General features: G+C 43.8%; 1 protein-coding gene across 17 annotated transcripts in view; it reads left to right on the top strand.

Annotated features, from left to right (window-relative positions):
- FBRSL1 (fibrosin like 1) overlaps positions 1–16,198 on the top strand; it is a 491,903-nt gene that overhangs the window by 209,935 nt on the left and 265,770 nt on the right. For 13 of the 17 annotated variants that reach the window (XM_079322881.1, XM_079322897.1, XM_079322895.1 and 10 more), the window contains exons 3-4: positions 2,384–2,485; positions 12,993–13,028. The exons of 2 other annotated variants lie outside the window; for them this stretch is intronic. In XM_079322881.1, the coding sequence (XP_079179007.1) occupies positions 2,384–2,485; positions 12,993–13,028 (138 nt within the window). The remainder of the gene's footprint in view (positions 1–2,383; positions 2,486–12,992; positions 13,029–16,198) is intronic. 2 more of the 17 variants (XM_079322882.1, XM_079322894.1) reach the window with 1 other exon arrangement.

Raw genomic sequence — 16,198 nt, 5'->3', positions numbered from 1 at the left:
TAATGAAATTTGGAGAAAAGAAACAGGTGGTGTTTGGAGCTGACTGTAACTCAAGAAAAGCAGCAAAAGGATCCAGTGTGGTAACAGGTTGGGTGAGTCTGTGCTAACTTTAAACAGCTGGCAGATTAGTCCTTTTGAATTAATTCTAGCAACCATTTGCACTTGGGAAGGTGAAAGGATTTGGAATGGCATAATTTATTTTTCCTTTAATTTGCAGCTGTCTAGGAGTTGTTTAGGTAAGAAGTGTAATACATTTGACAGGCTTTGATGTGTTCCTAGGTGGGAGGGAAAAGGTTATGGATCAGAAATCAGAAAGCTGCAGAATTCAATAGGCATTTCTGTACTGTATTAGGGAAATTGTAATTCTGCCCTGTAATGGTTAAGTGGTTCCTGTTTCAGGGTGAAACAAAGCACCTGCTGTGTCTGGAAGGATTGAAATTGGCAGGTCAGATACTTTGCATCCAAGAGTTTCAGGAGAGCTGGCTGATGGCTTGAAACCAGCAGAGTTGGGTTTTGAGTAAGTGTAGAAAGGCCCAGATGACAGAAAAAAGCTGGTGTGCCAGTGTTGTGAAGGGCTGTAATTAATGGGGTATTACCATTTGTCTTATTGGCTTGGCATCAATCCTAGGCAAGATAATGGCATAGCTCAAGTAGTAATTGCTTAATAAAGACCTCAAAAAGAATAAAATAAGAGAATGACAATCATTTAATGTATTTAGGAAAAAAAATCTTACCGAATTTACTTAATTATATGTGGAATTAAAAATTTGATGGCTTATGGCCAATATTGATGTGTGGTATAGTTAAATTTCTCTTTTCGATGTTGTTGACCTATTTATTAAGGAAACAGACAATATGGATTGAACATAATGAACTCCAAGTCAAATATTTCTTGACTTAACACATGGTGTGGATAGTTGCAAATGCAGGCTCACTGTTGCTGGAAATGCTTCTAGCAGATCCCAGCAGGGATTACTTCTCATTGCTGTGCTTTTGAACATTTTGATGTAGGAGCAAAAATGAAATATTGGTTTTGATAAAAATTTTCAGGTGGGCAATATATTTGAAAGGTGGTGGACGAGGAGTGAGACATGACACTGCACTGAGAGTGATGGTTGTGTGATGAGGTGGCCATGAAAAAATTTTTGATTTGTGTCTGAAAGTCTTGTCCTGCAACAGAAAGTGTGTTGGTGATGTGCAAGGTGGCAGAAAGGCATGCAGAGCAAGGACATTAATCACAAGTCTACTGAGCATGATGCTTTTCCTGCTTTTCATTTTACTTCTGCTAGCCAAGCCCATACAGGGCTGTGCACTCTGGGTGAGAACTGGAGCTCATTCTCCATACAGTACCCTGAGCATTTCACTAAAATATTAACAGGCTGTGGGGCACTTAGCTGGCAGCACTGTCAAACATCCTTGGAGGGCAGTGATCAGTGCTCAGATTGCTGTGCTTACAGCATGTCCAGTGTTCCCAGTGCCACAGGGGCAGGGCTGCAGGGGTTACATCAGCACTACCAGCAAACCCTGCTGGCTGCCAGCACCACCATGGAACAGGACAGCAAGAAACAAAGGGGTTTTATTGCCATTAAAAATACCAATTTGTACAAGCCGACATTTTAAATAGTGTAATTTAAATGGAACCAAACTGATATGAATAGAACCTATTAATAAATTAAACACTTCTTTCCATCCAATATTTCACAAGGGAATTAGCAGAATAATTTGTTAGTAAATGAGCCCAGGAATGAAGCTGTGAATGACATCTATCCTACCCTTCTCCTCCCCCTGTAACACTCTCTGCAGATGTAAGAGAAGGTTGCTGTGATTTCCAACAGTGGCTCTCTCACTTCTATCCAAACACAAGCACAACTGCAGGTGAAGGGATGATTTAGTAGTTAAGGCACCAGCCTTGGCTGTAAGAGTTAGTCCTGCTCTGCCTCAAATTCCGTGTGGTGTCTCAAGCAGGCTGTTTCAGGCCAATGTCCCTCGGTGCCACCATGACCTGTGAGTCCCTGGGGTGGCCCCAGGGAGGTGTCTGGGCTGGCAGCTGATGGGATGGCAGCAGCAGCAGTGTCCCAGCCGAGGTGTGCTGGGGGCTGAGTGAAGGCAGTCTGTCTGTCCGCTCCCCTCTCCTGTCAGGCCCCAGCACTTTGGCACACCCTCACCTGCTCCCAGCAGCACCTCCCCTGCCCTGTTAGTGAGGAGGAGTGTGGACACACATCATGGGCAAGCACAAGTGCAGAGAGGCCCCCTGCACCCCATCCCTTCCACGCTGCCGTGGGTGGAGCGAAACATGGACTGAACTGCTGGCGGCAACCTCGGGAACAGGTGGCAGAGCAGTGCTTGAAAATCTCCTTTCTCCCCCTCCTTCTTCTCCCTCTAGATGAAGGTCCCTACAAGCAGAAGTGGCAGAAATAGCGAGGAAGACAGCATCAGGGAGGCCACAAGCTCTCAGCGGAGCAGCTCGAGGGACCGGCTCAGTGATGTAAGTACCGTTCAGGAGAAAGCATCGCTTGGCTGCAGCAATTCCCGCTGCTGACACGGCTTTTCATAAATCTTGCTGAACAAATGTTGGCATCCAGAGGTCACTGTGTAATAACTTTTTTTTTATGTCATGATTGAGTGTTACGGCATAAGTGGTTGAGCTGCCTCGCAAACACTATAATCATGGTGCAAATAATATGATAAGCGAAAGATCAGAGATGGGAAAACAAAATGGGATTGTTATTCCTTGGGGAAAAATGGCTTGATGTTTTGTTTTGGTTTGGTTTTTTTTGAAGAAGTTGTTTTAAAAAGCTTTTTACAGCATCTTTGGGTTTAGCTGCTGCACGTAATCACATAGTTTGGGTGCAAAGTTAGTTCATCTAATTTTATGCTTCCTGCCGCCAAGATGTGAGAGGGTTTTGGGGGAAAGCTGTCTTTCTCTCAGGAAATTCGATGGTACATTGAGTGAAATGTTATGATAAAACAAAAGCAAACGGTGCCTTAGTGTGTAAACACACAAATGGGCTTTTGAGTCACCAAGAAATCAATGGCAGTGCTGGGATAATTTTATACGAAGGCTTTTTGTGTTAGCAATTAGCATTTCGCCTTCATTAAAACATGATTTTTTACTAATTAGGACCTTTCCCGTTAGGAGAGATTTAAATGAAGAACAATAATCAAACGCTGGCACGAGCATGTCTGAAATATTAAATTTGCCATTTCAATGGCAAGCCACAGAAATCCCAGAGCGAGTGGTTTTCATGTTGAGTTCTATTAATGTAAAATATGCTTCATAACTAAAACCTGTCACAGAAAACGGCTCACACCAGCTAAATTCAATTGGACAGTTAATTTAGCTTTAAAATTGAAAACACTACCTCCGCTTCAGGATGCAAAAGGAAGAGGGGGGGAAAGCCTTTGATAAGTGTAATGTATTTGCTATTAAGGCTTTCAGAGCCCGTTCTACAGGAGGAAAAGGGAGAAAAAGGGGAAAAAATGGCTCCCACAAATGTGTTTAAAAGCTGAAAGTATTTATTAAAAATGTCAGCAGAAAAGTGCTTTTGGCAGATTAAAGCGGGATTCAGCTTGACAGCTCTGACAGGGAAATGTGACGGGGGAAAATTCTCTCTACATGTTTGGAGTGTGAATGGGGTGCTGTAAACAGCCGACGCAGTGGGAGGAAGAGAAAAATAACGTGTCCTGTGATCTGCTTCCAGGAGCGCCAGCCCACGCCAGGCAGCCAGGGGGGCACCAGGGCAATTCCCCTTGCTGGGGGACACCTCTGGCTGTGTTGTTAGTCAATAATGGTGGTGATTTCATATACATATATACAGAGTTTCGTATGGATGTGATTCCCTGCTTCCCCTCCCCTCAGCTGCTGAGAGTGTGTGAGCCTGGGAGCTGCACTGCAGCGTGGGGCTGCAGGAGAAAGGAATAACATATTCCAGCTTAGCCATTAGCTTAGGTCAAAGCGTTAAGTGCTCTTGGAGACTTTTCTTGTTAAGCTGATGCACTTCCAGTATTTCTCCTCCTTTCCCTTTGCCCCCAAAGTTGCAGGCTGAGCCTGTTGGAGTTGACTCCGAGTGCCTAATTCCTGCAAAATCTTCAAAGCCTGTTCAGCAGCCAGTGGAATTCAGTGGGAAACAGGCACTCTGTTCTTTTTTAGTCAGCAGAGACGTTTGGGCAGTGCCTGGAGGCCGGGGCGCACTTCAGAGCTTTGCTGGAGCTGCTCTCGTGACCTGGCGACCCACCACAAATGAGAATTTTTCAAATTAGTAATTAAACGGTTTGAAAAGTAAGGTTCATGAATCACAGGATGCTCTTGGTTCGTTATTTGATGAGTGCAATTTAGCTTTAATTACATATAACTCTGCCTCATGTACTGGTACATGCTCTGTAGCCTGTTTAGCCACTGTCTGCAAGTCTCTTGGGAAGTCCCACGGGTGCAATCAGATGCTTTTCCCCGTTTCTGTGCAAAGGGATGAGGAGCAGGCTGGCTCCCTTACTGTAGGGAGGGAGCAGGGAAAGGGAGAGGAGACAGCAACATGCTGCTGGTGCTGATTCCTGCAGGGTTCTGTGTCCAGCCGTGCCTGGTCCCCGTTGGCTCTGGAGCTGTGTGTCCCAGCACGCTGTTTAAAAGCTGCTGTGCCCTGGGGTGGCACAGCTCCTTACAGGAGCACAGGGCACTCAGGCTGTGCAGGGAAGGCAGGGCTGGGTTTCCTCAAGGCTGCTGGTGCCCCTGCAGGGGGATGCTCTGCAGCAGGAGGCACCTGGGCTGGTTCTCACTCTCCTGCTGTTCCTCAGTCCATTTGGCCTTCAGGATGCTTTCTGTCCTGCTTCTCCCTCCCATGCCTTTCCCCACAAAGTGGGGTGACTGAGGCAGGAGATGGCAGGTCTGGCTGCTGAAGGGTGGGAGATGTGCCCATCCAAGTGTTGCTCAGGAGCACTAGATCCTCCCTTCAGCTTCACTGGCCCCCATTTCAGAGGTGCTGTTCTGAACAGCTTAGCCCCTCTGTGCCATTTCTTTCTTGAGGTGGCTTGTTCAATGGGATGCCAGCAAGTTGTTCTTTATTTACATTAATGCATGTCATTAGTCTCTAATGGACCGTGAAGTCAAGAGGTGGCTGGCTCTGTCATGAAATAATTGCACTCTAAAGAAAACTGAGGCAAATGATTGATTATGTTGTGTGCACACACACAAACAGCCATTGGTTCATCCAGTATGAAACAGAGAGCATTTTGCTCCTTCCTCACCACAAGTGAAAATTCTGTGGGGAGAGAATGATACAATTTCATAGTGAGACAGTAATTGTCTGGCTTGTATAGTAAGTCTTTCCAGACATTACACCAAGTGCCATTTATTATGGGTCATTGGGGGAAAAAATGCTTATTATGATCTAGTGAAATCATTTCTGGCTGCAGAGGTTTGATTTGTTGAGGCTGGGCTCTTCTTTGGGATGATGAAACTTCAGAGCAGAAAAACAGAAGTTTTAGCCCAGGCTTTGTGGTGCAGAGAGGAAATGGGAATCTGCCACTTGTTCATATTCCCAGTGTTGATGTAAAATTCCCTTAAAAACTACTACAGAGCTGACATCCTTATTACACATGTACTCTCAGGTCTTCTACAACCAAAACAGAGTCAACAGCCTTTTTCCAAAATGGGATTTTCCTCTGCTGCCTTTCAGTGCGAGGTAATTGGAAGTTGCCAGAGAATTAAGAGCCAGATAAGCCATATTGCTATTTTGTTGTGTTGACCCAAGTAAAAGTGGAAAGCTTGGGCATTTTGTTTTGGTTTTCCCCATGTTCCATAATTGTCCTAATCTTTTCTGATGTCCTGAACAGTCCAAAAATCCACACAGAGCCTTGTATAATGGGTTGAAAAAAGGGTTTTTATCTTTTTCTTGACCCATCAGCTTAAGAACTGCCTGCTTTTTAATGGATTTTCTCCCTCACTAAATTGAATGGATCGTCCCTCATTATCATTTAAATAGAAGCCTCACTCCCTGTGAACATGGAAAATTTGAATGTGGTAGTAGAGCTGTGATAATTTGAAATATTCGGAAGGTGGGGGCAAGGAGGGGGAACAGGCGGCAGAGTGCAGAATTGCTGAATGTAATTGTCATGGATTCTCAATTTTGTTGCCACAAGATGGGAAAATAGACTAATAATTGTCTTCCAACCCTAGTAGAATAGTTGCCCTAGTTAGCTGAAGCTAACACTCTAATTGTCATGGGGGCACAGAGATGAATGAGGATGTATGCAGGGCACAGCCAGGGCTAAATTGAGTGATATACTAAGGCAAAGAGCAAATTGGCAATTATTGGCCCAGCTGAAAAGGTTGGCAGGTGTGCTGCTTTCTCAGGAGCCCTTAGGGGGAAATTGGAAATATAAAATATCGACCATAAATACTCGCTGATTAGGAAATATGTTGCAAGAGGTGCTGGCCACTTAAGAGTCAAAACTCTCCTTTTCAAGGGATTGGCTTCAGCTGTGCATAAAACCAGCAAGTGCTGCTACTAAGTTGTTGAGAGCCTTTTCCTCTCATCCCCCAGGCTATCTTTTCTAATTTTTCATCATCCTATCCTCATAGGTTTGTTTGTTTTTCTTTAAACATAATAAACCAAAAGCAGTCTTTTAGGAAATGCAAAGATTTTCTTCTCTCTAAATGTTCTTTGATAAGTGTTTAGCATATTGTATAGGCTAGATATAAAATTCTCTCTCTGGTAGATGAATACAAAATAACTTCTGTGATTTCTGATTCAGGCAGTTGGCTGTGATCTGCTTTTCTTTGTGTGCCATCACAGGCACTGTCTCCCCCTTCCCTCCTGCTTCCTGTGCCACGTTTCCCCTCCTGGGGCACAGGGATTAGAGCAGCAGCAGGGTACAAAGCTGGAGGTCCCTCATGTGTGCCTCAGGCTGAAGTACCTTGCCAGAAGCACAATCAGATAAACCTCTGAAATGAGAATTGGACCACAGACACACCACATCTCTAGATTTACCCACTCTGTAAACTTTGTGCATGTGGGATGGCTGGTCTTGGCTCTGGCAGGGTGGCAGTGTGACCTCAGTGCCATGGTCAGGGCTGTTACAGAGCACGTTGAAGGAGTTTTTGGAAGGCCTGGGGTGGTGACATGTGGGCTGCAAACTCTTTGTGGCATGGGCTGTCCATTGTTCCCCACGTGTGACATGCTGGGATCTGATCCACAGTTTGAAGACAGGAGTAAGACCATCCTAATCAAAAAGAGTAGCAACAGGATAGTTTGAAAACCCCTTCTGCAAACCATGACTCTTGGGAAACTGGTTTAAATATACATGGAAGGATCATGAAACCTTGCAAATCCCATTCTTCTGGAGGCAAAAATTCCCATCCCTTCAGCGTGCTGTCTGCTTTATCAGCATCCCACAAAACACCAAATGCTTACTTGGAAACAGCTTCAGCAGAAACTCTGCTGACTGGCAGGAAGTTTCAGTAAGGGATAGTTAGGGAGAAAGTCTGGAGAAGTTTTGTGAAGCTGGCAGAGGTGATGGTTTGAAGGGGAGCAGCATTCATGTGGATTCTGTGCATTTCTGTGAGGTTTTTCCTGTTGTTCCTGGCTAACTGCACTCTGTTCATTCCTGGTCAGTGGCTGCCTTTCCTTCTGCAGCTGTAGGAATAAAAGTGTCCTGGGTGGAAGCTGTTGTGTAGCTTATCAAGCCAGTTACAGATGTTCAGACCTTGTGCAGTTTGATATCTTACCAGACTGGTTTTGCAGTGTTTCTAAGCATAACAGTCTCTGTTTATCCAACAGAATAAAGTAAGTGAATTCAAGAAGGAACACATTCAAGCATTGCACGACATCCATTCATCATGTGTTGTGGTTATCTTGTCAGGTCTGGGTTTCTAATCTCAGGGAACATCAGATGCACTGGGTGACCTTTGCCATGTCAATTGAACTCATTGTATCAGCAGACAGGAGTGTGGCTATGGAAATTAATTACATTAAGAGTCTCTGTGTTAAGGTCTGGGATGTCTCCTGCCCTTGGCTCTTTTTGCCCTCCTCTCCACTTACCCTTCTCATTCAAAGATATTTGAGTTTTATAAGGGACTTGCTTGGGAAGGAAATATGAGACTTCCCCAGTATTCAAAGCTGAACCCATATTCTGTTGTTGAATGCTCTATAAGTGACCAAGGGGAGGGTAAACACATACAATTCCTGGTAAATTCTGGAAAGAGTGGAAGATGAGTACAGCTGAGGTGAGTGTCATCCTGAACAGATGCTGTAAAACAGAATTCAAAATACATACTATTGATTACCTCTGCTGGGTGCTAATCAAGCAAAGCAGGTTTGCAGCCCTGGGCCACATGAAAACTTTGGGTCTGTGATTTGGCAAGGAAAGACTTGGCACTAAGTAGGAGGTGGAAATTCCCTCCTCTGCCCTGGGCACATTTGAGTCTTTCCCTGCCTCAGTTTCCACACCAACACAAGGATGGCATTAACAGTAGTGGCTGGAGGCTGTTTTTGGGGACTGTCCAGTGCCACATGGGAGCAGCAATTGGCTGAAAACAGCCATTCCAACAGATGGCTTGGAGGTATTTGATACACTCTTGGTTTCAGCCAATGAAAGTGGCACATGTCAGAAAAGCAGGAATGAACTCTTGACATTTCTGGAATATGTTAATTTGTGTGCTTTAGCCAAAGAGGATCAAGGGAGCACTACAAACTAGTTTTGTGGTTGTGCTGCTATCACCTGCTTTTAACTAATCCCCTTATAGTTAGGTTTTATATCAAGGACACAAAAGATCCAAGTTGAAACCTGCCTGACCCATTGAGAGTGGGGAATTGGCTTGAGGTGCCCTATTACCTTGATTATTACTGGATTTAAAAGCTCTTCCTGCTGTCTTTCAAGTTCAATAAGTAACCCAATAGCTTTAAGAAACTGAACAGAGGCTGTCTTAATTTCTTTTGCATCATGAGAGCAGTGGAAGGCCATGCTTTTATTTATATAAGGAAAATAACTTTTCCTATCAATTTAATAGACAATCTTGAAAAGCCTGCTATAGGTTATTGGTGAGATTTTCTCATGATTTTCTTTTCTAAGTTGCAATTGCCATTTTTATCATAGAAAGAAAGAAATCTTTTAAATATAGTTGCAGATAGCAGTGTAACTTAAGCTCTCAAGGACATCAGTGGGGAGGTTGGAGTCTTTCAGCAGTAAGATTTTGCCTTTGCTGCCAGAAAGGTGTATTTTTTAATATCCAGTGTAATTAACACGGGAGCTATCCCAGGGTAGAAATAATTCACTCTGTGACATAACTGAAATGTCTTGTCTGTGCTGTCTGGTTTTGTTTTTAACCTTGGGCTTAAAAAGAACCAAAAATCTTTAGTTGTAAAAGATCACATCATCTGCAAAATATTATAAGCCATTTATCTTTATGCACAAATGCCACCTAGCAGTGCAGCTCCACTTCTGCATCGTTAAATGCACAGACCATACTCATTTTGCCCCTAACTAATAACAGTCTCCCCTAGGAAGGCTGGGTATTGCAGAAGAGGCAAAAGCTGGTGCTCAGGGCAGGCAGACAGGGCTGCTGGAGCCAGAGCTCTGGGATTCTGCAGGGGGCTGGCTGGCTGGGCTCACAGTCCTGGCTTTGGATTGTGTGTTTGTCAGCTCCTTTCCTGCTGCCATGGTTCCTCCAGGCAGTGTTGGAGCCTTCCTGGGTGCCAGTGTTGAAGCAGGGACAGTTTTGGGTTTCAGTCTCAGGTGAGCCAGAGGTGCCAGGCAGGTGCAGGGCAGGAGCAGCACCAACAGGAGTGTGGCTGCCTGGGCACCACTGCTTGAGGCACTTCTGACAAGGAGAAAATTGACCCAAACAGCAAATAGACTCTTTGAAGAGTGAGAGTTTTCTGACAGCCCTCCATGTAAGTGCTCTGTCCTTGTAGGTAAGAGCCTGGGTGAGTTGTTCCAGCTGAAGGCTTGCCCCAGTAATGACTCTGCCAGACAAGCACTCATTCACTCTGAAAGGAGGTTTCCTCAGCTTTGGGTAGATGCCAAGTTAAACTTCCACTAAGATTTCTTGTATTTGCAGCCACAATTGATTACTTTTCTCATTATTTGATCTTGATATAGAGACATACAGACTGAGCCATGTTTGTATTAACCCCCAAAGATTTTTTCTTTAGGAACATCCATCACAGTTGCATGCAAACTGCTCTGCTCTGGCACTCACAGCTGATATTAGCTGGGCTTTTTTCAGAATTGCTACATGTGACAATTGGTATGGATCTGCCTAAAGAGCTGCAGTGTTCCCAGCTAACCAAGAAAGCAATAGTGGTTTGTTAGATGTGGAGAAAAATGCATGCAAACAGCCCTGGAGAGTGTGGGCATGATTGTGCATAAACATAATTGTTGGAAGAGATTGTACAAGTTGACTCCAAAGTATGCACCAGTTACTAATTTTATATATGCAATAAAAATTCTGAGGGAGGGGGAAACCCCACCCTTTTTCACCACTGATTTTCAGGAATTTTGCTGTTAGAACTTTTAAGAGAGAAGAGGCTCATGGATGTGAAAAATACCACAGTCAATTGCCATTCAGTTTTAATTATTTCTGATGTAACACTTTATCCAACAACTGGTTTTATTGTTTTCTACTCAGTGGTTTTAAATCAGTGGTCTGCAGATTCCTGGGGTTCTTGGACAGCTCGGGATGCCTGAAAGTTGTCATAAGAAAAGCAGGTTTGTTGTTAGGATGCTTGAGTTTGTTGTTCCAAGAGTCTGCTTCATCCCTGGAAAATATTTTTTGCGTGTGCACAAAGCTCAAAGATTGAAAATAACTGTGGGAGTGAAAATGCTCTGAGGCTGTTTCCCTAGAGAGAAACTTCTAATGAAACCTCCTGTTTCTGTTTTTGGTTATTATTTCCAATTTGTTAGACCTTGTCATTCTTGGTTAAATCTCAGTTGATGGAGGGCTGGAGTGAGAACTTCCACCCTTTTTCCTTTCCTCCTCCTGCTTTTCCAAGCAGGTAATTTGCCTCCTCATCATTCCTGTGTTTACTTTAGGTCAACTGCCTGATCAAGCTCTCCAAAGTGTCAGAACACATAATTGTGTTCAGCTGTTTGACATACTTATATAGATGGCAGGATATTGTTACTAACCTTTTTCTATACTAGGCTGAATTTCATGAGTACTTTGGGGTATAGATTACTTAGAGGGATAAGTTTGTCATAGTTTCTCAAAAATAGAGGTAAATGCCACTGCCCTTCATTTCACTGGTCTGTAGCTTTATTTCTGGACAGTTTCTATTAAGAAGGTTTATAAATAAATTGGGTTTTTTGGTAATGTTTGTAGGTGGTGGCCAAATCTCTGTGCAGTATGCAGAAGGTGGGAATTCAAATGCTGTTATTGGTGGTGTTGCTGCCTCTGGTTCTCCCATGGAAAATGTCCTTTTCCAGCAGCACAGAGGCCTCTGGAGCTACCACAATACAGGTGCAGGTGTAGCATGCCAGGGGTGGGGACTGGCACCCAGTCACACCTTGGCTGCAGAGCTGTGTGTAAGAGCTGAGTCACAGCTTTTCTTCTGTCTGGCACCCTCATTCTTGTGCAGCTGGTGAGAGGGTTAACAGGGACCCTCCTCCCACACCCACATAGTTGTAGGACTTTGCTGTTGTGTCTTTTTTGCTTTAGGAGCTTTTCTCCATGGGCACTTGGAGAATTGCCTGTCTGGTGTCAGAGGCAGATGCAAGCCAGTGGCACAGAGCAGCAAGACAATTGTGTCTTCCACTGAGAGAGGAGTCTGGAAAATTCTGTGGATATCTAGGTATCCTCTGATCAAAAGGTTTTCAAGCTGCTAGTACAAAGGGACTGTTATCTTGCTGGTGAAAAATTACAAGTATTTGCAATCAGTTTGCATCAATCTCTTTGGGGTATTGTGCTGTGCTGATTTAGTAACGTGATAACTTCTGGCACTGCTGCAAAAAGATAAAATAATCCTCACCATTAGCCTGCAACAATTTGGTATTTTTGGTACCCACTAGAACATCAGTCTTAGAAACAGGACTGGTAAGGCTCCCTGGATCTTGTTTAATAAAATCATGTAGTGAGGGCATCATGATTATAAATCACACTTGGAAATTGGCCTGCAGAGTACTTGCTGGGTTATGTGGTGTCATGTGTTCCTGGCTCCTTTTTAATTTCCGAAAAGAAGGCATATAGCAGCAGCTGGAGCTAGAGGTGGAATTCATTTAGCTGCTTTGAGAAAGCCACTGCCAGCAAAAACCCAGCAGCTCGACAGCTTTGGTCGTAGAGAGGGGGAAAGGGATCCAAGTGACTGGAGCTGGTGTAATGAGAAGGAAAAGAACCAAATGATTTGGCAGCATGTGAAAGAGGTAAGGATGTGTTAGAGAAAGGAGCAGGAGGAGCTGAAATGAAGAGCAGGAGTAAACAATGTAATTTAACTTATTCAAAAGGGACAGAATGCTTATTAAAGCTCTGAGAGATGATAAATTAGTGCTTTGCTGCTATTGTTATTTCAGATAGAGTTGTCATATGGTAATGCTGCAGCAGTGGAGGCTGGAGGCTCACAGATTCATAGAGGGGAATGGAAAGTGGGATATTTGGTTACATGACTGAGAGTTGGAGTGGCTGAGGCAGAAGGGTCTGGAGAGCATCCTTGCCTGTGCGTGCTGTTCCCAGGAAGGTGCTGTCCTGGAGAGGGATGGCTCAGTGTCTGTCCTGCTGCTCTGCAGACATGCCCCATGCTGAGAGCTTTTACCTTGGTCAAGAGGAGCTGTGGAAGCCCTGCTTGGCTAATGAATCCCTGTCTGAAACAGCCCCAGAGCCTCTCCTGGAAGTGCTCTCTGGCTGTTGCTCCTGTGGCAGCACATGGAGTATCAGCAGATCGTTTGAGGTTGTGAAGTTTTCCCCTGAGGAATACTGGGCTGGGGGAGGGAATCTCAAAATGATTCTTATCTTACATTACACAGAATCTCTTGCATTACTTACTGTGGCATATTGTTTCCTCCCACAGAGTTCTGCTCAATCGCTTTCAGGAAGAGGCTACTCCGTAAGTCATTTTACAGCTAATTCTTTCACTTCTGTTGATGTTGATTGCAGAGGTTTACACCACCTATTGCACAGCCACTGAATTGGAAGAAATGCAGAACAGAAACAGGGTGAGAACACAGGGCTGTCGTGCACCTGCCAGGGGACAGCCCTGACATGTGAGAGTGCATTAAGAGCCTGGAGGCTTCTTAATTTAATATTATAGGGAGGGTTTTTTTGTCAATTCATGCTGATTTCACTAGATAGTCACCTCTGGAGAATCACAAGACCAGAGTGGGAAGAGTTTTCAAGCAGGAGATGCTTCCCTCCTTTCCTCCCTCCCCCATACAGATTTTGATTTGTGTTTTAAATACAAGGTTTAAATACACAAGTACTCCCATTTTACAAAGAATTGCGACCCTCACCATTGTGAACAACAAGAAAGTCAATATTCTCTTATTTATGAGCTCTGAGTTACAAAACAAGCTCTCTTGTTTTCAGAGGAGGATGTTGCTGATGTTTCCTTCACAGGAGTGCCACAATGTTTGAGGGTGGTGTTCCTGGGTCAGGACACATCTGCCTTTATATGCAATGCACCAGACATGTTTAATTGTCCATTTCTGTTCATATGTACCTTATTTGTATGTGCAATAATGACATTTCTTTGTGTAGAGGTGCATTAATTTGTTTTGGGTGCACTTTCTGCTCAGCTGTCCAAAAAGGCAGGCACAGACATCACTGAGTTGAGTAATACAGAAATAGGAGAGGGTGTGAGAGGCTTAGCAAAGTCAACATGAAAATTCCTGGAATCACATTATATCTGACTCTCAAAACAAATACATGGTGGGGAGATGTGATACCCTGGTTGTTCAGCCAGTAAGTCATGTGGAGTGCAGAGGTTATAGATGAAGGTATATGCAAATCTGAACGTGAATGTCTCAGTCCAGCAAACAATTCCTGCCTACACTGATTGACAGTAATTGCTGTTTTCACAAGCTCTGCCATGATACAGTTTTGCCTTCTAGGTGAATGGTCCCAAACTGTTACATACCAAGAGCTAAAGCTGCTAATTCTCTATAGGACCAGAACAAGGGTGGATTTTATGTACTTCAGAAAGTTAATGTGGAGACCTGGAACACATTTCTTTTTATCATAATCACCAGAATTATTTTCTTTCAATAATTTATGTTGTAAGTTAGGATGATGGAACTTGCTGACCTTCTACCCAGTGCACAAAGAGGAAAAAATTGCCAGGCAGTGGAGAATTTATGGTCTGATTTCATAGCAACACTGTCCCTTGCTATCATGCTATTATCAGAAATTCATAATACAAGATTAAGTACATTTTCATCATAAAACCATTACAAAATAACATGGCTTGAAAAATCTCACTGTTGTAATGAAAAAATGTCACAAATTTTTAGACAGTAGTTATATGTCTACTAAGCATCCTCCTGTCTAAATCTTGCCAGTATCCCAGGTGAGTATCATTGCTTAATTCATTGAGGGATGAGGAATGTTTGCTCCAGGACCCATTAAGTGCTGCTCTCCATTCATTTGGGGATTCAGATTCACCTAAGCTTCTAAAGGCAGATGCTTTATCTTCTATTTGTCTGTAAAATGCCATGCATGCCCATGGCACCACATAAATAATAATGAATCATCTTCACAGATTTTATGACTGAGGGCCTGGTTTGGGAAAGAAACAATTTCCCAGTGGCTATAACATAGGTTGCAAAATCGTAATGGAAAAAGGCCAGAGAATTCTTCTCAGAGTCTCAAGGCAAATAAATCATAGGACTGTTTTCTTCCATTGCAGGCTATTCAGAAATTTACTTTTGTTTCTTAGAGAAATGATTTTGAGAAAATTACTAGCTCCTTCTCTGTGCATGTGTGGGGACAAGGTTCTCTTGTTTTGCCAACCCATAATTTCTCAAGGGAGGCAAGAGCTTTCTGCATGCCGGGGCAGTATTTAGAGATCATGGGTAGTGTGAACTGGCATTGCTTTTCTTTAGGGAATGTCATATTCCCTGTTAAACTGCTTCTTCCCCACCATGTGCCAGCTCTTGAGACTGTTTCCCCCAAGACTCTGATGCTGCTCTAAATGGATTTAGCAGGAGGCAGAGACTGCCACTGCCAGACCCCACTGGCCCAAACTCCCACGGGAAGCTGCTCCTCGCAGGTGGCACAGAGATACTCAAACCACCAGATCCAGACAACTGGCCCCACACCAGGAGCTGTCCATGACATCTCTAACAGTTCTCCTTTTCTCACGAAAGCAGCTGTCTGTGAAAGATGAAGTCAGTGTTTTGGCTCTGCCCCTGTTTCCATCAGATGAGTTCTTTCCCAGCCATGGTGAAAGCAGTGGTGGCAGGAGGCACGCTGTGCTGGGTGTTCCTCCTGATAGCTGTGCTGATGGCTTGTGTTGTGGAAGACTTGTGGAATGATGATCTGTATCATTACTCAGTGAAGTCCTTGTACTGGGTTCCATCAGCAGCTGTTTAAATACCACAAACCATTTTGTGATTTTGTGCGTGCTCAATTTTAATTACCTCGTTCTGAATCCGCACTCTTCGCCATTCACTTGCGTCAGCTGTCCTTGCAGAGATGTTTGCTTTCAGAAACATTTGGAGAAAATGCACACTTTAAGGAAATGAGCATTTGCAAAGAGAGAACTTAAAACTTACAGTAGGAATCTTGCATGAAAAAAATCTCTGTCTGAGGTTTGGCTCATCCAGCTGAGCCATCAAGTCCTGTCCAGGCAGTCAGAACAGGCTCATTGGTGAAAAACCTCAGCAAATGCCTTGTCCATAAAGTGCAGACTCTGGAGCTAGAGGCAGGAAGAAAATGAAATGCAAGTGTCTAAATAACTAACTCCTGAGGGTTGGATATTCCAACAATTTCCTTGACTTCAGGTTCTCATGGAACATTAGGTGCCTAAATAAGGAGCGTGCTTGAAATGGCTGTGAAATTTTGGTCTCACTGAAGTTACTACATAAGCTCTGGTGAGCTCCAGCTGCACCTAGATTTAATTTGAGTCTCAAAACCAGCAGTAACAGTGACCTGGCACATAGTTTCAGTGTCTCCTGTACATACCACAGACAAAACCTCTTCTAAAACTCTTTCCCAAAATGAAGTTTCAAATTGTGTTTGCTTTTACTTGGATAGGACAAGACATTTCTATGTCTGGAC

The sequence above is a fragment of the Erithacus rubecula genome, assembly GCF_903797595.1.
Source record: "Erithacus rubecula genome assembly, chromosome: 19".
NCBI lineage: Eukaryota > Metazoa > Chordata > Aves > Passeriformes > Muscicapidae > Erithacus > Erithacus rubecula.
The sequence above is the reverse complement of the archived record's forward strand: the minus strand, read 5'-3'. Positions and strand labels throughout refer to the sequence as shown.